Source organism: Aristolochia californica, unplaced genomic scaffold (genome assembly GCF_029961685.1).
Source record: "Aristolochia californica isolate CCGP_79_NKW_82.1479 unplaced genomic scaffold, dmAriCali1.0.hap1 SCAF_3, whole genome shotgun sequence".
Lineage (NCBI taxonomy): Eukaryota > Viridiplantae > Streptophyta > Magnoliopsida > Piperales > Aristolochiaceae > Aristolochia > Aristolochia californica.
In genome coordinates this window covers 6778102-6802920 of record NW_027181992.1, presented here as the reverse complement: position 1 = coordinate 6802920, position 24819 = coordinate 6778102, and the positions used below count along the sequence as shown (strand labels likewise).

The 24819-nt window shown below is 41.2% G+C and overlaps 1 protein-coding gene across 1 annotated transcript in view; it reads right to left on the bottom strand.

Annotated features, from left to right (window-relative positions):
* Nucleotides 1-2996: 2996 nt before the first annotated feature.
* LOC137958987 (nuclear pore complex protein NUP93A-like) overlaps nucleotides 2997-24819 on the bottom strand; it is a 46194-nt gene continuing 24371 nt past the window's right edge. Inside the window, exons 13-15 of the mRNA XM_068806229.1 lie at nucleotides 15098-15279; nucleotides 3633-3924; nucleotides 2997-3338 (exon numbers count right to left, since the gene is read on the bottom strand). Coding sequence (XP_068662330.1) covers nucleotides 3261-3338; nucleotides 3633-3924; nucleotides 15098-15279 — 552 coding nt within the window. The 3' untranslated portion in view covers nucleotides 2997-3260. The remainder of the gene's footprint in view (nucleotides 3339-3632; nucleotides 3925-15097; nucleotides 15280-24819) is intronic.

Below are 24819 nucleotides of genomic sequence, written 5' to 3'. Positions count from 1 at the left end.
CTCATTGTTGATGACATAAAACGCCTCAAAAAATTGAAGTTTTCTGCTGCACCTCAAACCTCTTTTGCAATTTGACCATTCTTGCTTCAAATATCAATTTATCTTTGTAGAAAATCCTGACTTCCAAAATATTTTTTAGTTAAAAAGTAGACTTAAAGATATTTTCTTAAATATATAAATTAAAATATTAAAGTTTTAGTATGGATGTGAGAATTCCATTAAAGCAACGGGAACTGGAAAAAGATAGAAAGAAAAAAAATAGAATACAAACCTAAACTAAAAGAGATGATAGATTAGAAAAGTATCACATTATCTCATGGGCTGACCAAGTCAACTCACAAAACCAGCTTTGATACCATGTTGTATTTTTGGAAAAAATAAAAACTCTATTGACTTTATGTAATTTGAATACAATGAGCCATTATTTATAATAGAGAAAATACGTAGAATCCAACTACAATTAAACTACTCTTATCCCAGTTACACCAAAAGTTAAACACTAAAAGATAAATCCTAGAAAAATTGAACAACTGAACATAACTAAAATACCTTTAACTGAGACTCTTCTATGAGACTTCCACTTGTAAGACTACACCATATTAATTTTGGCTCTATGGGAGCCATGTAAGACTTCCATATTTGCTCTTCAACATATTTCAAACATTGTTTTTTTGTCATATCAACCTTAGATGCATGCAAGAAATATAAATATTTAAAATATTTTCATCTTATTTATTATAAACACAAAACAGTTTCCACTACGTTTACATAATCATTTGTTGAAGAAGGCATTGTATCTCATCTTAAAATGTAACTATAAAATTTGTCACTCAATTTTTTATCTAAACTAAAAAATAGAAGTTTATCATCAAGGATTTCTAGCTTTATCTACTTGAACTCAATGTTATCACATTGTAAAAGCATTTGCAAACTGAACTAGTTGACAACCAAACTAACATGTGTTAGGTCTCATGATATACAAACCTAGAGGTAGGGTGAATATGTTTGTAAACATCATTTCATTTTTGACTTTTTTTCTACAAAACCTTGTCTAATTCTATCTTTATGGGACGTTGTATTTGCTGGTTTATATAAAATTAAAAGTCCAATGCAAGATACACAATGAACAATCAAGCACCGCATAATGAATACACTATTTTTTATAGTGGTTCATAGCACAAACTTACATTGCTACATATACTATTAAATTGTTTACACCTTAGAGTTGAATTCACTATGTAAGAAGGCTTGATGACATCTACAGTAAGGACCACAAGGGACACAATGGTCAATTTATATTGTTTCCCTCTTAGAGACTTGTGTCACTCAATTGGCTACAACAACCAATTTATAAAGCTCACCCTCACAAGGTTTTACACATTTACATGCTTACTAGGTTAGACCCACACTTGGGATTTTATAACAGCAAACTAGGGTCGAAAGCCTAGACCCACAAAAGGATTTCAACAACAATTTAGGCTCAAAAGCCTAAACCAACAAAGGGATTTGAGGGGTAAATTATATTTAAAAGTTTAGATTCACACTTGGATTTCAGTAGTAAACTAGACTTCAAAGTTTAAATCTATAGTTGGAATTTCAATACCTCAATTTCATTGACTTGAGGGTTAGTTTTACCTTTACAAGGTTCGATCGATCATAATAGGAGGGTTATTGGCTTATAATAACCCATGAATCTGAATTGTTTCCTTTTAATCCATGAATGTTTGGTTGTTTGTGTTTTGATTATTTTCCTGGTCGTGTACCTAATAAGTTATTGCTTTGGTCTATTAAGTGTGTGTTTTTTAGATTTGTAAGGGTATAAAAACGATATAAGCAATATGATCAAGTGTCCAAAAAATGCTTGTCTTTGTGTATCACTTTTTTTTAGGAAATACGTTCTTTTCATCCATGAACGCCACATTGGCTCACATGATGAGAGTATTCCAATCATTACACTTCCTATTCTGATTAAAGATGTTTTAATGGAGATGCCTAGTACTCAAAGAGAGAAACCCTTATGCTAGATCCTCCTCTTCCATCTTCATTACCCTTGGGTAAAGATTTTACTTCCATTGATTTTAACTTACCTGTTACATTGCAAAAAAGGGTATGGTATAAAGCTAAATATACTCTTTATTAGTTTGTGTGTTTTGATTTCATGCCTCCTTCCTATAGGTCATCTTTTACCTTGTTGTCTTCTATTTCTATTCCTATTCCCTAGTCCATGCAGGAGGATTAGAAGAAAATTATAGATGACGAGATGCAAGCCATAGTATCTCGGCATACATAAGAGTTGTGTGATGCTCCTTACGGAATAACAATTCTAGGGTGTCATTGAGTTTACACAATCAAGTATGACCATTCTTGGCTATTGAGAGGTACAAAGTATATATAGTAGCCAAGTGTACATTCTAACATAAAGTAACATATATGGTGGAACAATGCATTTTGGTATAGTAATCTTTATGAGCAAGTATGTATCGAGCAACCTTCTAAGTATGTTACTCATGAAGAGTTTGGGGAAACATGCACATTGAAGAAGGTTATATTATTAGAATAAAACAGTCTTAGGGCCTAGTTTGAGATATTTAGGTGGTTATATTTTTTAAACATTGAAGTAGCTAAAGCAAAATCTAGACTGATTCATCTAGGGAAAGTTGTTAGGTATCAAGCCAATTGATATCCTATAATGAACTGCATGATGTATATATTTTTATTCTTAATGATAGGATAATATAGATGAAAGTAGTTGAAAATATATCTATTCTATAGTAACAAGGCCAAATATACCAGGTGGTGTTAATATGGCCAATCCATACATTAGAGAATCCTTGAAAGATTCATCTTGATGCAATCGCTCAAATTTTTTTCTCGCATGCATTACAACTATATTTAGATGCTTTGGTTGTTATATGCCAGATAGTGTGTTGTGGAAGGCCTCTTCACTAATTATTCTACGCAGGATCTCTGTCATCTGACTTGGGTGCACCAAGACCTTCGGGAGGATTGTCACGTACTACATCTGTTGCTATCTGACTGTACCATCACCAACATTTGATATCATTTACAGTTGTAACTAGTTGTGTTGTTGCCTCCTTTGCAGAACAGTCGTGAGCTACCAAGAAAATGAGTTTCTACAGCATTGAAACTAGTTAACACATGAAAAAAGGGGATAAATAGCCCCACAACAACCATGGAAAGCGATAGATGTTATCTACGTGCACACCCTTGGAGTACTCTTGTGACTTTAACTTGCTGCTTCATAGACTTCGTGCAACCTTTTCGTACAAATCTTGAGGCCAATTCTTTGTCATGTGGTTTGCCACAAAGTTTGCAATCTGTATGGGAAAAAAAAAATCATAAACCAGAGGTCCAAGCAATTTGTTACCACAAAAGAAATAAAAACAAGTCTTATCTAGAGATCTACCAAAATGACCAAAACAGAGCACAGTGAAATTTTGAATCCATATCCCTACTTCAACCACAATTAGTACTCAGAAACCTAAAAATATATTGCCCACAGGAACAAGAACTCTGTTACCATGAATCTAATCCTTTAAGCAGACTGATTTCTAACGCTCTTCCACATCATACAAAAAAAAGAGTCAACTAGCCAATAATTTGAAACTTACCTTAGTCCTTAAGGCGCGCAGTGTACCATCTGCATCCACCACATTGTCCAAACAACTCAGGGCAACTTTTAAAAGATCGGGAACACATGCTTGGACATGAGGAGATAGACATTGGAAAACATCAGTTGTGCTGTCTGGGACCCTGGGATCTAATGGGATGAAAGAAAGCTTTGTAATCTCCCTCAGAGCATCTATATGATGGCCTGCTCTCGCTAGCTTATGAACATGTAACATCGCCTCAAGCTGTCTGAGTACAGTTTGTTGCTCTGTGATCTGTTGTCTTTCTTGAAGGCTGCACATGAGGATCACGTTGTAACAAAATTCTCCAAAGACCACAGTTACTCTGTGCTGAGCAACTTACAAATCATGAAGACGTAGCCACCATGCAACACATCTCAGGCAGAAAAAAACACTGATCATCTAAAAATTGGTTAATCATCTGCTGTTTTGGTTAGTGCCTCACTTTTTATGTAAAGCTAAATAGTGTTTCACACAGAAAAATGGACATTTTAAACAAAGAGAAGTGGCAATATTTCTGAGTACTTTACATATTGAATTAGAGATGGAAGTTTTGAGGAAGTCATTCCATTTGGACCAATTTCTAAGACAAAAAATCACGATTTAACATGTCACAGTATTTGTTAATAAATTCTGATAGGACCCTAAACAATGTGAAATGACTGAAAAGTACTTGTTAATAACAACTGATAACACCCAAAAGGAAGGACGTAATATTGTACAAGAGACTAGTGGCACCAACCGATGAATGAAATGAGACGAAACTGTACATAATGTTTTGAACATGTTTAGATGTAGACCTAATAGAACTAGTAAGACGGGCTTTACTGATGTAGAACAGTGGATTGGCAATAAGTCGATGAAACCAAAAAATAATATTGATGGAGAAAACTAGAAAAATGAAAGATCTGAATTACCTGAACAGCAGAGTTAGCAAATGGTAGATCAGAATGGAGGAGAATTATTCGTGTAGCTTTAGTGGGGAACAGTACAATAATGTTTGTGTAGGCATTAAAGTGAACAAGGTTGAACAAAATAGCACTATTCATGTAAAAAGATAAAATATTAAATAAATATATACAATGTCTTAACAGATGTAATCATGTCTTCAAGTCTTTACATATGCATGGAATGTATGCATACATATGTAAGAGCAAATATGACTATGAATGGAAGAAAATAAAAAACACCAAAAAAATCAAAATGACAAGAGAATTTTCTCAAGAAGAACATAGAAAATAAAAAAAAAAAATGGTATCAATAATATCTGAGAAGGAAAATTGTTACTCCATGCTCTAAACTCTGTCAAACTCCCTAATAGAACATGTGTTAAATTACAGACACAGGTATTTTGGTCATTTGACCATGTCAGATAGGTGTCATATATTTCCAGCATGATAATTTAGTTTTCCATATGCTTGTATTTCAAATTTCATTAGAATTTGATGTGTATAGAGAAAAGTATAAGGATTCTTGTACTTAAGGGCATTTCTGTCCTTTTACCCAAAACCACTTTAGTGATGAACTTCAGAGGATCAGTCTCAATTCCTGAGAATGATTAATGCAGCTCCTCTCTGGCTCCTTCCATTCTCTTTTCTCACTTCATTTTTTCCTCTCGTCCCTTTTATTTTCTCTTACTGTTACATATTTTTCATGGTATCAGAGCAGTAACATCGATCCTTGGGAGTTTTCTTTTTTGTGTCTGTGGAATGTGTGTATATTTATAAAAAGAGGAAGAAATACAACCTATAGAGAGGGATCATCCTCCACAATGAGGCTTTCGAGAGATGAACCCCTTTTAGCATGGTACGCCACGTGATTGGCAGATCTGGGGCCATCGGTCCATATACAATTCAGGCAAAAGGATATATTACAAATTTCAAAAAAAGTATCCCAGTGCTGCTGGGGGGGGAGGCGTGGTGGAGAGAGACGATCTCGAAAGATCTTGAGGCCCTGGAACAGCCTAGCAAGCTCAGCGTCTATGGAATCAAATATGCCCGAAGGACTAGTGATAGAGTAGCGGAGGCAGCTATTTTCATCGTGGATTACTCCTTGGAAGTTTTCTTTAAAGCTCAAGTTCTTTTCACATATTTCTCAACCCTAAAAGAATCCACTCGAATTGTCTACTAAAAGGGTAAAAATTCAACATTTTCTCTACTGCCATAACCATCCGGTTGATGGCTACTTTTGCTAATTGAGCAATTATCGTGCCTAACTGTCACTAGAGGACTCTTGTTGAAGCCTTTTGGCTTCCCTATTTTTTGCTCAACCATTATTGGGCCTGCATCATCATGCTAAATGTGATTTAAGTGTTATCTTGTGATGTTCCTTGATTGAATTGAAGATAAATTGGTGGATTGCTCCAAGAATTGGAGTTGGCATGCCCTAATTTGTAGTGTGGGGGCCACATGAGCTAATTTTGGATAATTGGAAGTACTCTTGCATTGAGTTTGAAGCATCTTTGGAACATTTTATTGAGTTTGTTTGGGAAGTATTGGAAGATTTAGATGGCTGATTCCATCAAACAGGTTGTTGTCCTCAGACTATTTGAGGGCTCTGACGATAAGGATTCAAGTTCTATACAAATAACATCCATCAAATTAAATAAGCCAAACTATGTGAATTGGTCTCATTCAGTGCTTATGTTCCTGAAGGTCAAACGGAAAGCAAAGTACATCAAAGATAATCCTCCTACCCCCGTCACTAAAGAGTGGGAAGTTGTTGATAACCAAGTCATGACTTTTTTTTTTGAAAATATGTGTAGAGACTATGAAAAGAAGAGAGAAATACAATCAAACCTAGGATAGAGGGCCTTCCTCCACAACAAAGTGTTGGAGTGAAATGCCCGCCTTAGCTTGAATGTCTGCCAAACGATTGGCAGAACGAGGAATGTGCTTCCAAGTACAATTCAAAAGGGAAATTAAATTACAAATTTTTGAGTACATGTCCCAGTGACGCTACAGAGAACTGATGGAGTTTGCACACCAGTTAATGACGACCTTTGAGTCGGTTTCGATGCAAAGGGGGCCCGTGAGCCAACTAGAAAAAATTTGAATTCCATTTCGCAATGCCGAAAGTTCTACGGTTGTGGAATCGGAGTTACAAAGAGGGCCTGCGAAAGAGAAGAGGAGATCGCCGTTAGCATCATGGACAACTCCTCCGTGTCCCGCAGGGCCAAGGCAACCAAGAATGCTCCCATCAAAGTTAAGCTTCAAGTGGCCCAATGGTGGGGGGGAGGGGGCGCGCAAATAGCCATGATTGGGGGGCGAGAAGGTTGAGACAGCCCAACAACCAGTTGCTAATTTCCTCTAAAATTTGAGCTGAATTCTTTTCGGTTTAGAAGCCAGATAGATACTTGGCCCGTAATGTAATCAGTCAGAATTTTAGTGGGGGAAGATTTGAATTTGAATTTCCTCCTATTTCTTTCTTTCCATAGTCTCCATAGGATATGCCCAATGCTACACAATAGAATCATCTTTCCTAGCTTTGGGAGTCTAGTGTCAATGAGTGAGAGGATAGTGGATAACAAATTTGATGCAGCACAATACTGGAGCCCGATTTTGTTTAAAAGAGAGGTCCAGATAGAGTGGGCATAATGGCAGGATAGGAGAATGTGATTGGTTGTTTCTGGAGCATTTTTACAGAAAGGGCACAGGGGGTCCTAGACTGGGGTACACCGCCGGATTAAAGAGTCAGAGGGGAGGATTTTATTCCTACAGGCGGTCCAGATGAAAATTTTTGCACAGAGTGGGGCAAGGAGGTTCCAAGCAGTTGCCGCAAGGTGATTTGATTGGGTTGAGCATGTGTTACACAAGAAGTTGTATGTTGAGCCAGTGGAGAAGGACCCTTTTGTACAAGGTGTCCAAATCAAAGTGTTTTGTTTGTTACTGGTTTTCACTGAGGGTAGGCTTGATAGGAGATTGGAAGCCAGAACGGCTTCAAAATCCAAAATATGTCTTTTGAGGTTTAAATCCCATCCCCCAATTTCAAACCACATCTCAAAGATAGAGGCATCAGTATCTCTGGCAAGGATAGAGATAGATTCATGGCTGATTTTGAGGCTGGAATGGCCAATCCACCAATCGGACCAAAATTTTGTTGAGATTCCATTGCCGACATAGCATTTGACTGCTTTCTTGAAATCAGGGAGAAGTAGGACAATTTTTTTCCAAGAAGGGGAGAGACAAGAGTACCTTCCCACCATCCAGATGCTTGTTAGCTTTTGCAGCTACTAAAGCTCTCCAGATTAGGTCCAGGTAGAGGTTGAATTTCCAGATTCATTTAAGGAGAAGAGCAGAATTAGTAGTTTGCAAACCTCTTCCCATTTTACTAAGTGATATTTTTTTTCACCATTTGGCCCTCCCCACAAAAATCTTCTTTTAAGTAGCTCAATTTTGTCTCTGATAGAAGCAAGACATCGAAACATGGACAGATAGTAGTTGGGTATTCCATGTAGGCAGGATTTAATGAGAACCAATTTTCCAGGTTTGGAAATGAATTTCCCTCTCCAGGAAGCCAAATGCCCTTCCAATCTCTCAATGACCGGGTGCCAAGAAGATTTGGATGGAAATCCAAGGGTCGGGGGGAGCCCCAGATAGGTGCATGCAGACATCTCAATTTTGCATCCAAGATAGCTTGCCATGGAGCTTAGCAGATTTGGTTCAATGTCAAAACCAATAATAGATGATTTTGGAAAACTGAATTTCTGGCCGGATGAGATTTCAAACAGGTTAAGCAGGGCTTTAATGTTGTGAATTTGATTTAAAGAGCCTTCACAAAAGAAGATAGTGTCATCCGCATATTAAAGGAGAGCAATGTCTTGTGCAGGATTAGTGGGGATGGGGCTGAGCCATCCTAACCTTTTAGCCAATCAAACCATGGCAGACAAGTGCTCCCCAATAAGGATGAAGATGAAAGGAGAGAGCGGGTCTCCCTGCCTGATACCCCTTGTACCTTTGAAGTACACACATGGCTTAGCGTTGACAAGAACAGAATATGAAGCATTAGAAATGCAACTTCTCATTCAAAATCTCCAGCGGGTGGTGAAGCCCATTTCACGGTCAAAGGCTTTCCCAAAGTCAAGTTTGATGACAACTCTTGGTTGATAGGATTTTTTGAAAGAGTGTAGTTCATGAGCTGCCATCATTAAGTCCAAGATATTGCGGCCTCAGATAAAAGCACTTTGACATGGGCTAATAACAGAGGGGAGGATAGCCCTTAGATGGTTGGAAAGAATTCGGCCTAAAATTTGTATGAGCTGGTGGTTAGGCTGATAGGTCTAGAGTCTTGAGGGTTGAGTTGGCTTTTTTTGGGCTTAGGGCAATGAAAGAGGCTCCAATGGATTTGTGAGTGATGCCTACTTGATGGAAATTGTTTACAAAGGCACGAACATCATTTTTTATTACTCCCCAAGATTTTTTGTAAAATTCTCCATTGAACCCGTCTGGACCAGGGGCTCGATCCTTCAGCAGACCAAGTGCAGTCGCATCAATTTCCTCTGGAGAGAAAGGGCGCTCCAAAAGAGCAGCTTCTGAGGCAAAGATACGTTTGAACTCGATCTGATCAAGAGTAGGACAATTGAAACACTCCTCTGTGTAGAGATCTGAGAAAAAACTTTACAAGGACATTAGCAATGGAGACGCTATCCGTAATCTCCTCGTCTTCATGAAGAACAGAGGATATACGATTAGCTCTCCGGTGAAATGAGGCAAAGGCATGGAAGAACTTTGTATTTCCATCCTCGTCGATCAACAAGCAGAATCTGGCCCTCTGCTTTCAATGAGTGGTTTCATTCTTAAAGAAGATTTGAAAGATCAGAATTTAAATGGTTTCGAAGAATGAGTTCAGAAGAAGAGAGTGACCTTTGCTCTTCAAGGAGATCAAGCTCAAAGAGACGGCGCTGGATAGAATTTTTTCCAGATGCAGCAGCAGCTGAGAGGCATCGAGCCCAGGGCCGGATCTTTAGCTTTAGAGCTTTGAGCTTTAGGGGAAATGACCAACCAGGGTTTGGGTGGTGACTGAATTCTTCCCACCATTCTTTCAATTGGGGGACAAAAGAATCATTGAGAAGCCAGGAGTTTTCGAAACGGAATGGAGGTCCCCAGGCTGGGGGGTGAGTATTTATTTGGATTGGCCAGTGGTCAGAGCCAATTTTATTAAGGAATTGGTCGGAGGTGTTGGGGAAGAGATGCAGCCAGTCATTATTTGCCAAAAAACGATCTAATTTGGAGAGTATAGGGGGGTTTTGTCCATTGAACCAAGTTAATTTTTTCCCAGATAGTGGTATTTCGAGAAGTTCTAGACTACAAATGAGATCCGAAAAGGCTCTCATAATGGGGGAAAGAGGCGATAAGTGTCAGAGAGGAGACATGTAGCATAGAGTCCAGGTTCAGTGATAAGATTTAAGTTGTAAAACAGCTAAAGAGATATCAAATACCTTATCTTCAATTTTATCCCAAGAAAGAAATTTGTCCCATATATACGAACTTTATGTTTGGTATTTCAATACAAAGAGGGGTGACTGATCAGTGACTAACTATTTCACTGAGATCACTAAGATGAAGGGTGTTCTTCAGGAAATCAGCACCTTTCATCCCTTTACACGAATGTTGAAGACATTCAAAAGAAGAAAAATCAGATTAAGGTAGCTCTCTTTTTTTTTAGAGAGAGAGAGAGAGAGAAGTGATTATTAAAAAAAAGAACCAAAAACACAGCGGCAATTAAAGGAGTTCTCCCTTTACAAGGAAGGATTGGAGGGAGGCTCCTTACTTTGCAAGAGCATCAATTAGAGAATTAGCTAAGCGAGGTACATGGAACCAAGTACAATGAAGGCTAGAGATTAAATCTGAGATACAGTGGAAGACCAACCAATGGCGCCACGAAGGATGAGCACCAACTGATCACTATCTGAGAATCTCCTTCAACGATGAGAAGGCCCGTGAGACGATCCCTGAAGATGACGATTCCATGAAAGAGAGCGAGGAGTTCAGCAAAGGTGAATCAGATATTCCCATCGTGCCAGCATATGAAATCAGAATATTTTTCAGAAGAGCAAGACTAGGGGGGGGGGGGGGGGGGGGGGGGGTGCTTCCCGAACAATGAGAGATCGCTGGGAGGTTCCAAATTTAGCCAATCTATCAACCAAGGAGTTGGCTGATCTAGGAATGTGATTCCAAGTACAATAAATTGTGGACATAATGTCAACAATACAAACAATGATATGAAATCAGAATGTTGCCGTCACTATCCCGGAATGCACCACCGAAACCAGCTAACCCAGGATTCCCACAAGCACTTCCATCAAAATTGAGTTTGATGGAACCTTGCCAAGGTGGCTGCCATGGGATACAAGCAAGGGGATGATGAAGCAGCCAGATTAGCGATGCAACGCCAATTGGAACGTAAGGAGATGCCAGCAAAGTTGGTGAATTCCTACCGGGAGTGCAGCCACGAGGAGATATGACCAACGACCACCATGGTGATTTCATCAATGGAGCGACAAGACTGATTGAAACGCCTGTTGTTCCTCTCCTTCCATAAGATCCATGATATATGGGCAAGGCATGTGGAGACCATAATGCCCAGCTTCGGGAGAACGGGATCCAAGAGGACAAGGCTGGCACTGAGCAAACTTTGAGGCAGACAAAATTGAACAACGACAAGCAGAAGAATACTGGTCCAGATGTGCCAGGAGAAATGGCAGAGCAAGAGGAGTTGCAGAGCTATCTCTTCACACTGATTGCAAAAAGGATAGACTGCAAGGACTAATGTTGTTGCGCCTCCAGAGGTTATCAGTCGTCAAAAAAAATTTAAGAAGCGCACACCAAAAGAAGAACTTAATCTTCATGGGGGGTTGAGGGGAGCAGAGAGTCTCAAGCAATAGCTGCATCGTGCTACTGTTCCAACCAGTGATGAGCAAATATGCAGAGGCGACGGAGAAAGATCCACGTGCATCAGGATGCCATATGATTTTGTCACTGTGAGTGGATCTGATATCGATAGCATGAAGGTCCATTAGTAGTCTAGTGGCCAGCTGAGACCCTGAATCCGTTAAACCACTTCTGAGATGCAGATTCCAGCTACACTGAGATGAAAAGAAATCAGAAATGGAGGCAGATTGCCTGTTGCAGATAGGGAGAAGGGAAGCATATGTATTGCATAACAGTTTGCCATTACACCAGTTGTCAAACAAGAAACTTAGAGATTTCTCATTGCCAGCAAAGAGACTGATGCCACATTGGAAGGTGCTGAGGAGAGGGAAGTAAGAGCACCAGAGGGGAGAGAGGAGCTGGCGTAGACCCCCATTGACCCACCATCTACCCACCCAGTTCAGCTTCTTCATGACCATTGGCCTCCAGATTGCAATGGGCACGTGAATGAACTTCCAAAACCATTTTAACAAACAAGCATGATTCATATTCCTTGTCAATCGAAGACCAAGCCCTCCATACTCCTTGGGTCTACAAACCTCCAACCAGCTAACCAGATGCTATTTGAAAGTATCGCTGGTACCCTTCCAGAGAAAACGCTTCCGGAGTCAATGAATTTGATTGCAAACCACAGCCAGACAACGGAGGAAAGATAAGAAGTAGTAGGGTATACCATCAATTGCTGCCCGCAGTAATGAAAACCTACCAACAGTCGATAGGAAACAAACCCTCCAAGTGGCAGCTCTCCATTCCAACTTCTCAATGACCGGTGTCCAAAGCTGCTTGTAAGATCTACAATCAAAGAGGGGGAGACCAAGATGAGTTATCGGAAGAGCGCAGATCTGGCAGCCAAGAAGGGAGACCATTGCAGAGAGGGTACTGTAGCCGATGTGGTAACCGAAGATTGACGTTTTGCTTCAGTTAACCTTCTGACCCAAAGTGAGTTCAAAGAGGCCTAGGAGAGCTTTGAGACGCTTAGCTTCAGCCAGAGTACCGGCTACAAGGAAAATGGTATCATCCAAGAATTGCAGCAAAGAGAAGGCAAATTCAGGCAAGGAGCAAATTGGTTGAAGCCATCCAGCAGACTTAGCAAAGTGAATCAGGCCAGAGAGGTATTCAGCCACGATATTGAATAGCAGCGATGAGAGGGGGTTGCCTTGCCTAATTCCCCTAGACCCCTTGAAGTATCCCAATACAGTAGCATTGAGGATGAGCTAATATGAGGCGGATGAGACGCAGCTATGTATCCAGAATCACCACTTAGGTTCAAATCCCATTCTGCCCAAGAGGTCATCAAGGAGGGTCCAATTGACCCTATCAAAAGCACTCTCCATGTCCAATTTCAAAGTGAAGCAAGGGTGGTTGGCTCGTTTGAAGTGGTCTGATATCTCATGAGTAGCCATGGCAGAGTCCAGAATAGTACACACTGTCTAGGATGGATTAACAGTGGCATGGCGATCTTGAGATGGCGGACAAAGAGGCAAGCAATGATCTTATGGGGACTTGAGGTGAGGCTGACAGGTCTGTAGTCATTGGGGTGTTTAGCCGAATCCTTTTTTGGAATGAGCGTGATGAAAGAGGTGCCCATACTCTTGAAAGATATGCCCCGACTGTAGAATGCGCTAACCATGGCCAAGATATCCTCCTTAATAACAGGCCAGCAGTGCCTATAAAACTCACCATTGAACCCATTGGGGCCTGGGGCCTGGGGCCCGGTCAATGGATAATTTCAAGGTGGCCCTCTCAATTTCCTGATTGGAGAAAGGGAGCTCCAGTAGGGAGGCCATGCCCGGGGGGAGCTAGGCGAGTTTAACATGCTGAAGTCTCGACTTGTGGCATAATTCTTCCTAGTAAAGATCTGCAAAAAAACTAAGAAATGCATTAGAAATAGCCAACCGATCACTGGTTATCAGATAGAGAAGTAATCCTGTTGGCCTGACACCTAGCAGATGCCACAGTGTGGAAGAATCTTGTGTTCCCGTCTCTTTCAAAAATCCACTAGAAACGGGCCCTCTGCTTCCACTGGATTTGGTCACAGTATGTGAGGTCTTGAAGTTGAAATTGGAGGGCAGTGCGGCTTTGGAATTCATTTGGGGCAAGGGAGCAAGTTTCTTCAAGGGTGTCCAGATCAGTGAACTCAGCAAGAATGGTGGCTTTGGTGGCTCTTGGCATGATGGGTAGATGGCCAGGCACAGATGCACGGCTTGATGAGCTTGAGTTTTTGGGGCAGATTCCAATCAGCCAAACCCGAGGTGCTGAGCATGGGCCAGACAGTGGTAACAAGCTCCAAAAAATTTGGTTTCCTGGATCCAAGCATTTTCAAATCTGAAAGGCTTAGGTCCCCAGCTACCCATCATGGTATCCAGTAGAATGGGCCAGTGATCGAAGCAAAGATGATTAAGGACCTTCCAATGACCAACTATCCATATATAGGAAAATGAGTGCTCATTGTGAAACTTTAGAGACAGTACAGAAAATGAGAGAAATTTCCTGATTAAATCATTTGTGTAACACTGATCTAAGCCGGCTTGCAAGTGGCTCATGCTCGGGTTATTCTCACCTAAGCTCAAGCCAAGCTGAGTAACCATAATGAGTCAAACCCAAGCCTTGCCTAGCTCAGCGCAAAGGCTTGCCAGTAAGCTCGAAATTGCGTTTAAAAAAAATGTCATTGTATTTTTATTTTTAAGAAATGTCACATTGCATAGAGGTAACACCAAGAGATCGAGTAAAACCATGATTTATGCAAGCCCAGCTCAAGCTCAAATATGAGGCTCAAGCCCGAGTATAAGACTCGAGCTCAAGCCCAGATTAGTTCTTTTGTTTTTTTCATTTTCAGAAAAGATTGAAGTTAAGCAACCTTAAAAAGGAGTTTAAAATGGTTAAGACAACTTAGGAGAAAAAAATTAAAAATATATTCCCTTAATGGTTCCAGAAACTCTATTAAGTTACCTATACTTGTTTCATTTAACAACATAATCTTTTCATCCATTTATGTTTCAATAATTTATATCTGTAAATATATATTTATACATATATACAAATATACATTTACTTCATTGATAACAATTATATATGCAAATTAAAAATGACTGTTATTTGATCTCAAGCAAATACATCTCATGTGAAATATACGTCAGATACTAGAATTGAGATTCTGGATGAAACTGATTACATAGCTACAGATGTCACTTTGCTCTTAGCGAGACCTGATGACACAAGATAAGTAAATAGGCAATTTCATCAGATATAGTAATGTTCCTATCAAGTATTAATGACACATTTCAAAAAAAAAAATTAATGACGCTAGCAATATTTTAGTGATCTATAACATTTTTGCAACCTTAATAATAGTGAACTTTTTTATGTCCCAGTGTTCTTGAAAAATTATCACATTCCTACAAATGCCTCATAATATATAAGTAAAATGATTAGCTTATTTTGCTTGATTATATATCAAAAGATACTCCAAGAATGTTCTAATTTGTGGGATTCAGCACAGAGAGAAAAGGAGAGAGAGACCTGGATCCAGAAGAGTATCTGTAAGTTTCCAAAATCTCATTGCCAGAATGAATGAGACCAGCAGTCCGGCTTTCACCATCCAATCTACCACGTGCAAGGGCACAAATTGCATCCGAGAGGCACTTGTTGATTGTTTCCAATGCCATGGCAAAGGCTCCGACTCTTTTGTGGATTTCTACCGACTGACAATTTAAAGAAAAAGAAAGGAAACATTGAAAGAAAAAAAACTTATAAATTGTTGATTCACAATATTTCCAAGAAAATAAGAAATGCAATGCATATATGCTACTAGAAGAACTCAAGTTTAAGGTATTAAATATTGTATGCATAGTTCCGATTAGGGACTTAGCACTCAATCTCATACCAGGAGATTGGTAGGTAAATATGGAAGCAAGACAAAACAAGTTAGTTCCATTCTTCTAATTGATCTTAGCCTATTTTTATTTTGTTGAAGAACAAGTATAGAAGAGTTACATGACACTCACAGCAAGAAGTCTCATAGGACTGAAATTATTATAATGGAGATAGGAATCTCCTTTTTTTTTTTTTTTTTTGAAAAGGATGTATTAATAAACAGAAGAAAGTTACAAAGTTTGAGGGGGCATTTCCCTTACAACCAGAGATTGTAGGGTAGCTCCCTCCCTAGCAAGTACATCTGCCGCTGAATTTGTGGACCTCGGAATGTGGGTCCAACAACAAGAAACAATCGAGGTAATGTCTAAAATTTTATTGAATGTATCCCAATGTCTCCACGGAGGAGAAGATACTCTCTCACACCATCCAATCACCACTTTCGAATCCCCTTCAACTTGAAGGGGTCCACTACATCTTTCTTTGAAAACACGAAGACTGGAGAGGAGAGCCTGTAACTCTGCATTCGTAGAATCAGAAATTCCAAGGGGACCCGCATATGTGAAGAGCTGATTACCGGAATGATCTGAAATTACTCCACCATAGCCGGAAATACCAGGGTTGCCAAGAGATGAACCATCAAAATTTAGCTTGAGATAACCAAGAGCTGGAGGAGTCCATTCTTGCATGACCGGAAGCTTTTTACCAATGTGTATCAAAGCCAAGTTTCTCCAATTTTCACGAATGGAGGAACCCAGATAGGGAGAAAATGCTTTTTTTGTTAAAAGCCAAGTAGATATGTGACCCACCACTTTGTCCGCAACCCGGTCTACCGATTCACTTTTAGCATCAAATCTTCTTTTATTCTGCTCGTTCCAAAGCCCCCACGGGATGACTGGAACAGGCAGAGAGCATCATCTTTCCAAGACGCGGCATAGAGATACTCAAGAGTGAATTACTAAAAGTAAGGAGGTCCTCCGCCATGCAGAATTGAAGCCCAAACTTTCCAAGGATGCTTATCCACACATTCCAAGAGAAAATGCAGTGTAGGAGAATGTGTCTGATAGTTTCGTTCTCAGAGTTACAAAATGGACATAAGGGATCAACCGAGGGATGGCCTCTTCTTCTCAATACATCAGCCGAGAGGATTTTACCTTGACAGGCACTCCACATGAAGAATTTTACCTTTGGAGGGGCACATAAATGCCATACGAAATTGATCCCATTCTCCCTCCATGCCGAATTACTTCCGTTTAAAAATCCGTATGCCGATGAGACCGTGAAAGACCCCTTTTTGTCCGGCCACCAAATGAGCTTGTCAGCCTCCTGAGGACGAATTTTGAACGAAGCGACTAAATCCAATAATCGGCTAGCTTCCAATGCCTCACTATCCGAGAGGCCCCTTGTAGGATGGAGGCTCATCCCTCCCCCCTCAAAAGCTTCAGCTACTGATATTTCTCTGCGGGTGGTGAGAAGGAAAAGACTTCTGAAAGCAGTCTGCAGAGGTTCCGGCCCTATCCACAAGTCGTCCCAAAACTTGAGCGATCTACCATTTCCAGCATAGAATCTACTTGCAGATTGAAATTTTGGGAGCAGAAGATAAAGCGCTCTCCATATAGGAGATAGGGTTCTACGGTTCCCCCCAGACATCCACCAATGAGGTTCACTACCCAGCTTTGTGAGAACCATTTCCTTCCAAAGATTTGAAGAGTGAGTGTTAAACTTCCATAGCCATTTTAACAATAAAGCTTGATTCATGTCTCTAGATTTCCGGATTCCCAGGCCCCCCATATTCTTTGGCTTGCAAACATCATCCCAACTAACCAGGTGGTACTTAAAAGCATCACTCGATCCCCTCCATAAGAATCTTCTTTTCAACTTATCCATGATCTTGCAAATAGCAATAGGGCAAGGCAAGAAAGACAAAGCATAATTTGGGATACCCGCTATGCATGACTTTAGGAGAACGAGTCTCCCCGCTTTACTAAGAAGACGCCCCTTCCATAATGATAATCGGGATTCCATTTTTTCTACCACCGGATTCCATAGCCTCCTGCATATACGCCCATGGAAGAGAGGTAGACCAAGATATGTTACGGGTTATTGACTTAATGTGCATCCAAATATACTTGCCATCTTAGTGAGAACCTCAGGATTAACATTGAAGCCCATTAGGGAGGTCTTTCCCCAGTTTACTTTCTGACCAGAGGTCAACTCAAAAAGCCCCAACACAGCTTTAATCTTTATTGCACAATCAATGTCTCCGACTCCAAAAATGATGGTATCATTTGCATACTGAAGTAGGGGAATATTAAAAGCTGGACTGGAACTAGTAGGGGGGAGCCAACCAAGATTTCCTGCCGAGTAGAACATTGCAGATAGAAATTCCCCAATCATATTGAATAGAAGTGGGGAGAGAGGGTCTCCCTGTCTAATTCCTCTGCTTCCTTTAAAATAACCACATACTGAGCCGTTGAGGAGGAGGGAGTACGATGCTGAACCCACACAACTTCTGATCCAGAATCTCCATTTGTTGCCAAAACCCATCTTTTCCATGATCTCATCCAATAGAATCCAATTGACCCTGTCAAAAGCCTTTTCAAGGTCCAACTTTAGGGCAATTCTTGGGTCCTTATTACGCTAAAAATGATCAATTAGTTCATGGGCAGCCATAGTAGAATCCAGGATCTCTCTACCTTTCAAGAAAGCGCCTTGCCCTTTGTGAATTACTGTAGGGAGGAGAGTTTTGAGACGATGAGCCAAAATTCTGGCTATGATCTTGTATGCACTAGAAACGAGGTTGATGGGCCTGACATCCACTGGTTTCTCCACACTGATTTTCTTCGGAACCAAAGTGATAAAGGACGCACCGATACTATGGAACGTGATCCCGTTGTTGAAAAAACCATTAACCATGGCTATGATATCCCCCTTGAGACGCGGCCAAAATCTTTTAAGGAAATCCCCATTGAAGCCATCAGGGCCTGGCGCCCTATCACTATCCATGCCTAATACAGCACGTTCGACTTCTCCCGGTGAAAATGGCAACTCTAGAAATGAAGCAGCTGCTGGAGAGAGGCTAGAGAAATGAATATTTTGAATTTTTGGTCTATAATGGCATTCCTCCGTATATAAATCTGTGAAAAACTTGAGCAACACATTAGTGATCGAAGTCCTACACGATGTTACCTCATTATTGATACATAATGAGGTAATACGGTTGGTCCTTCGCTTAGCCGAAGCCACTGTGTGAAAAAAATTTGTGTTGGTGTCTCCCTCCTTGAGCCATTTAAATCTGGCACGTTGTTTCCAACGGACCTTCTCTTGATGGAGGATTAAATTTAGATTTGAGTTTAGAGAAATACGGGTAGAGAACTCCACTGGAGATAAATACCTTTGCTCCTCTGCCAAATCAAGGTCCGCAATTTGGGAGATAATGGAAGACTTCTCAGCAGCTAAGGAAGTGCGATACACTGTGGCCCACTCCTTAATTTTCTGTTTAAGGAACCGAAGCTTTAGGGGAAAGGCCCACTCTCGCCTGCCCAAAGATGGACCCTCAGCCCACCATTCGTCTACACGAGCTTCAAAAATTTTGGCAGATAACCATGAATTCTCAAACCGGAAAGGGGTGGGGCCCCATTTCTCGAAAGAGGTGGTCAGCATGATTGGCCAGTGATCTGATCCCACCTTGTTTAGGACCCGACCAGAGACATTCCCAAACAGTTGCAGCCATTCAGTGCAGGCCAAAAACTTGGCTGATGTTGGTTATTCGACCAAGTATAATTCTTTCCCGAGAGGGGGACCTCATCCAGACCGCATCCGCCAATAAAATCAAAGAAACCGCGCATAGAAACCGAGATGCGATTTGCCGGCGGTTTCTTCTCACTGCAATAGCGAATTGCGTTGAAATCCCCAGCGAAAAGCCATGGGAAACTCCAGGACTGAAAGAGATTGCTGAGCTCTTCCCAAAAAAATCCACGCTCACGATATCTGGTCGGACCATATACTCCCCCAATACACCAAATTTTGCGCGAGAGGTCTCTAAACTGCAGACCCACAAAGAAGCAACCTTCAGCCACTTGCAAGGAATCCAAAAGAGTCGAGTTCCAAGCGACTAGAATACCACCCGAGAGACCCTAAGCATTAACAGCCACCCACTTAATTGAAGAGTTAGACCAAAGCTCATTGACAATAGCTTCAGACATCTCTTGACACTTTGTTTCTTGGAGAATCACAATGGATGGCTTGAATTGAGATAAGAAATTTGAAATCATCCCCCTCTTCCGAAAAGCCCCAATTCCTCGAACATTCCAGGAGAGGATGATCATTTAATACCGTACTTGATGACTCCAGCTGCATTCCTGTCTCCAGGCAACGGGCCTCTAAAAATTACTCCCATAAGACGGGCCAAATCCATCATATGTTGCCATGTTTCTTCATCATATTTGTGCCTTTCTACTTGTAGTGCCTTGACCACCCTGCCAGGTCTACCAGGAGAGAGGGGGGTTTGGGAGTTTTCTGGATTGTCCTGATTTTGGGCATTAAATTGTGGTGCATTAGTTGGAATAGGCTCATGGTGAGAATTTTGTGGTACCATGGGAGGTTGAGGGGGCAAATTAGAAGATTCAAAAATTCTCGAACAGTGGGAATCCGGGGTGCCAGAAATTTTATCAGTACTCATAGATGGGCCTTGATTGGGAGGTGCCTTTTGGCACAGTTCTGTTTGAGGTTCTGGGGTGATAAAGTGACAAGATGGGCTAGTTTGAAAATGTATGACTGCAAGCTCGAGATCAGTCTTCTGCTGTTGCTGTTCCCGAGAAAGTGGACTCCAGAGACAGTTGGAAGTGGAGAAAGGGATATCAGGCGGACGTTTATGAGGAGGGGAGGTTGCGCCAGTTGGAGAGTGATTGATCTGGGAGTTTGGAACATTAGCTAAGGAGGTAGCCGAATAGGAGGACAGAAGAGGTTGCGTTATTTCTGGGTTTGAAGGGATAGAAGCATGTTGGTAAGAGGTAGAGTTTTGGGGATTTGGGAAGGTAGAAGAGGGGGTTTCCGGAGATTTTCCTGAATTTTTTGATGAAAAGTTTGAAGACAGCCTTGATATTGGCGAGCACCCGTCTTCCGTCTCTGTTTTTGTGTACTTTCTGCCTACGCCGCTGATCGAGGAGTCGTTTGAAGCCGAGGCTGTATTTGGTCTGACAGCATCGCTTGTAGAATACTCATTTGAAATCGAAATAGTCCTTAGGTTTTCGGGAATCGTACCTGGATGTAGCGCTGGAGCAGCTCGGGGATTTTCTTCTCGAAGCTTTGAGCCAGACAACTGCCGAAAATTTTTCGATTGAACCCCATTATCCTTAGCTTTTGAAAAGGCTTCTTGAAACTGAGCCGGTACTGGGTCGAAATTTGGAACTAACTTCGGCAGCTGGGTGCTCATGCCAGAACCCTCGGGGAGACCTCCTCTCTCGGGCAACGTATCACTAATTTTAAAGTTTGGAGTACTCGTGTAAGAGCTTTCGAGACTCTGACCCACATTTGCTGCATGTTTACGCCCAGACCCAGCTTCGTGACTTGGCTTAGATAAATTGGAGTCCTCGAGACTCTGAATTTTTTTTGGCAGCGTGGTACGCCAGGGCCTGAAATTATTCAGGGTACTGACGGGGTCTTGTCTCGAAGTACTTCCCCAAGAGTTTGAATTTGAACCCGAGTCAGATCCAGAACTCGGCAGAGAAGTTGATTCGCTTAAGTCTGACGAGTTATAAACCGAGTTGACTCGATTAGAGGGAGAGATGGATTCCGATCGTCCCTTTTGAGTCCGACGAAGCTCCGATGCCCTCAGAGTCTCCATGGCACCGAAAACCACCTCAATCCATACGAAATCCCCGCCGAAAATTAGCTCCATGAATAATGTTGTCGGCCAACGGGAGTTTGGGGCGACGAACGCCCTTGCAACATCCATTTTCAGTCTTCCGGATGTGTCTTCATCCCAACGAATAATGCGTCCGAAGGAGTGGAAAATACGTTGCAGGACCTCCTCTGACCATAGTTCGATTGGAAGTCCCTTTACGATAATCCACTGTCCGAGGGGGAGATTTCTGGTGGTCTCCTCCCATTCCGACACTAAAGGTTCATTTTCAAACTCCCATAAGCTGTCGGTGAGAACTGCCTTCGCCTCCTCCCTTGAATTGAAATAGACTAGCCATTTCCAAGGACTCAAACGGGAGATTTTTTGAAGGTGATCGGCTTGGAGTTTCTTCCGAAACCAGTGAGCAAGGCTTTTGCTTGTCCAATTATCAGATTTGGTCATCACCGTCAAAGCCGATTGCAGAGCTTTGCTTCCATTCGAGAACAGATCCGAGGGGAGATGTATGGAAATATTTTGGACTTTGGGATTGGGAGGTTCCTGGACGAAAGGTTGATACAGGGGTGGGTTGGGGATATGAGATGCAAGGAGAGGGGGGAAATGGAGACCGTCGTTTTTTGGGGGGGATGGGAGGAATGGGTGGGGGAGTTATAGACGGGATCAGTGGGGTGAAATTTAGGAGTTTTCCCCTCAAATCTTTCCAACAGAATGAGTCCCCAAATTTTTCCGGAATGTAGATTCGAGCCATTATCAACAATCCTCTGCACTGGACGATCTTCAACTCTCTCATTCCTTTCTTTCGGAATGCCGAGACAGAGAAGGAGAATTCTCCGACTCTAATCTCCCGCAAACGAGGGGCATTCGACTCTTCCTCGTCGACGAAACAGTTAGCGAAATCCACAGCTGCAGCTACCGGAAAGGAAATGAACGAGCGTCGATTGTCGTTTTCCACTGTGATTCGAATCATCTTTCCGAATCTCCCTTCTTTGAGCTCCAAAGAGATTTTCGAGTTTCCGCGTACCCACACTGCTTCTGCTTCCATTCTTGTGCCTTTTTTTCCCGGATTTCCGACCACTTGCCGTGCACCATTCTCCATCTTCATCGTCTTCTCCTCGATTGGGGGTTTTTCCGATCGTCGGCAGAAGGACCTTCAATACCGTCGGCGCCGCCCAAGTCGTCGTCTTCGTTGTCGCCGGTGGTTGGGGTCGCCGCATTCTCGCCGCCTTGCACTCGAAAGGAGTATCACTTACTGTGCAGAACTTCTTTCCAGATAATCCAAACTTGGCCAATGCCTTGTTGCGGGGAAATCATGACAATTATGGGACGAATCATGGCAAGGAAGAGTTTGGCAGCTTCATTTATCTGATGGCTTCCTGGAGATAGGAATCTCCTAGAAATAAGCTTCACAGAAGTGACTCAATTAAGAGGTGTTTTTAGTCATATTAGTCTTCTATTTGTGTTCAGTTGCTCTAGGGTTTGTCTTTAAGTGTTTGACTTTGGCTGCAACTGAGACATTTAAATTGTAATCTGATTTTGCTTGTTTCTTCTATTATAAATAGAAGTTCATTGTAATAAGTTATAATCAAGCGCCCCTCCTCTAGTCTAGCAATCTCAAAACAAACAAAACGCCAAAAAAATAAGTTATAATCAAGTCAAAATATTATTTCTCTTTTCCAAAAATTCAACAAATCTCCTAAACAAACTTAGACCCAGACCCAAATCTTGAACTTAGGACTATTTTAAAACAGGCATAAGTACAGATCCTCCAAGCATAGTTCCAAAGCCAGAACAAATGTTTGGTTTATTATGTATGTTAGGTCCGAAACAATATATTATCATTATTTTTTATTGTTTATTCATTACCATCTAGTAGAAATATCTCCTATCCCAAGTATAAAGATTGTTATCCTAGAGAAAATGCTTGACAGATTTGGATATCCGAGCCAGAGGCAAAGTGGTCAATCTACATCCACACCAGATCAAGCCAAGTTCAGACACAGCCAAGATGCTTCTCACCTACTGCCCCAAGAAATAAATGAGGGTCTTTCATTCATGGTCTGTGTTTGAATGTCAAAGAAAGAAGGTTCCCTTGTTTAGGTATAATATAATGTTTTCATTAAGTAATTCTTCATCAAGTTAAATTTGTATAAGTTTGATTTCCACTTAAACAAGGGAATATAAAGGTTGTAACCTATACTTATATAAGTAAAGGGACAACTATAATTAAATTCATCCAACATTCTTTTACTCTGATTTTTTAAAGAAGGAGAACAAAAATGAAGAAATCCCGGTATTTTGCTTTTAGTCACTTGTTTCAAACATGAAATATGTTTGGATGAGTTTTCATGAGTTAAAGAAATCTCACCTCATTTTTATTTTGAAATAAGGATGTATAAACTATTAAAAAATGAAGAAAGTACAACAAACCTAGCTAGGCAGGCCTTCCTCCAGAACAAGGTGTTGGAGTGATATACCCAACTTTGCCTGAATCTTTACCAAATGATTGGCAGATCATGGAATGTGCTTCCAATTACAGTTTATAAAAGAAATTAAATTACAAATATCAAAATACATATCCCAATGCCGGCCAAGGAAGTAGGATTGACTTTGCACACCAATCAATGACAGTTTTTGAGTCCCCTTCGATACAGAGGAGGGCCGTGAGACTGCTTGTGAAGATTTGAAGCTTGTTGAGCAATCCCGAGAGTTCAGCAATGGTGGAGTCGGAAATTCCAAGTGGCCCAGCGAAGGAGAAGAGGAGACAACCATTTGCATTGTGGATAACTTCGCCATATCCTGCAGGACCAGGACAGCCAAGAGCGCTTCCATCAAAGTTTAGTTTGTAATGGCCCACTGGTGGAGGGGCCTAGATAGCCATGGGGGGGATGGCTGAGTCAACCCAACTACCATCTACCAGTTTCCTCTGAGATTAGAGCCGCTAAAACTTCTAAACTCCTTTTGGGTCAATAGCCAACTTGTTACGTTACCGGCAATATTATCTATCAAAATTCCAGTAGGGGTAGATTTAAAGTTGAATTTTCTGTTGTTTATTTCCTTCCATAGAGCCCAAAAGATATGTCCAACGCAGTATGAGAGAAGCAGTTTTCCAAGCTTTGGGAGTCTAGCACTAGTGATTGAGAGAATATTGGATGACAGATATTGTGAGGAACAGTACTGAAACCCAATTTTACTTAGGAGGATAGTCCAAACAATATGGGCATAATGCCAAGATAAGAGTATATGGTTGGCAGTTTCTGGAGAATTTTGGTAGAAGGGACAAAAGGGATCCCTGACGGGGGTTCTGCACCGAAAAGATATGTCCAACGCAGCATGAGAGAAGCAGCTTTCCAAGCTTTGGGAGTCTAGCACTGGTGATTGAGAGAATATTGGATGACAGATATTGTGAGGAGCAGTACTGAAACCCAATTTTACTTAGGAGGGTAGTCCAGACAGTATGGGCATAATGTCAAGATAAGAGTATATGGTTGGCAGTTTCTAGAGAATTTTGGCA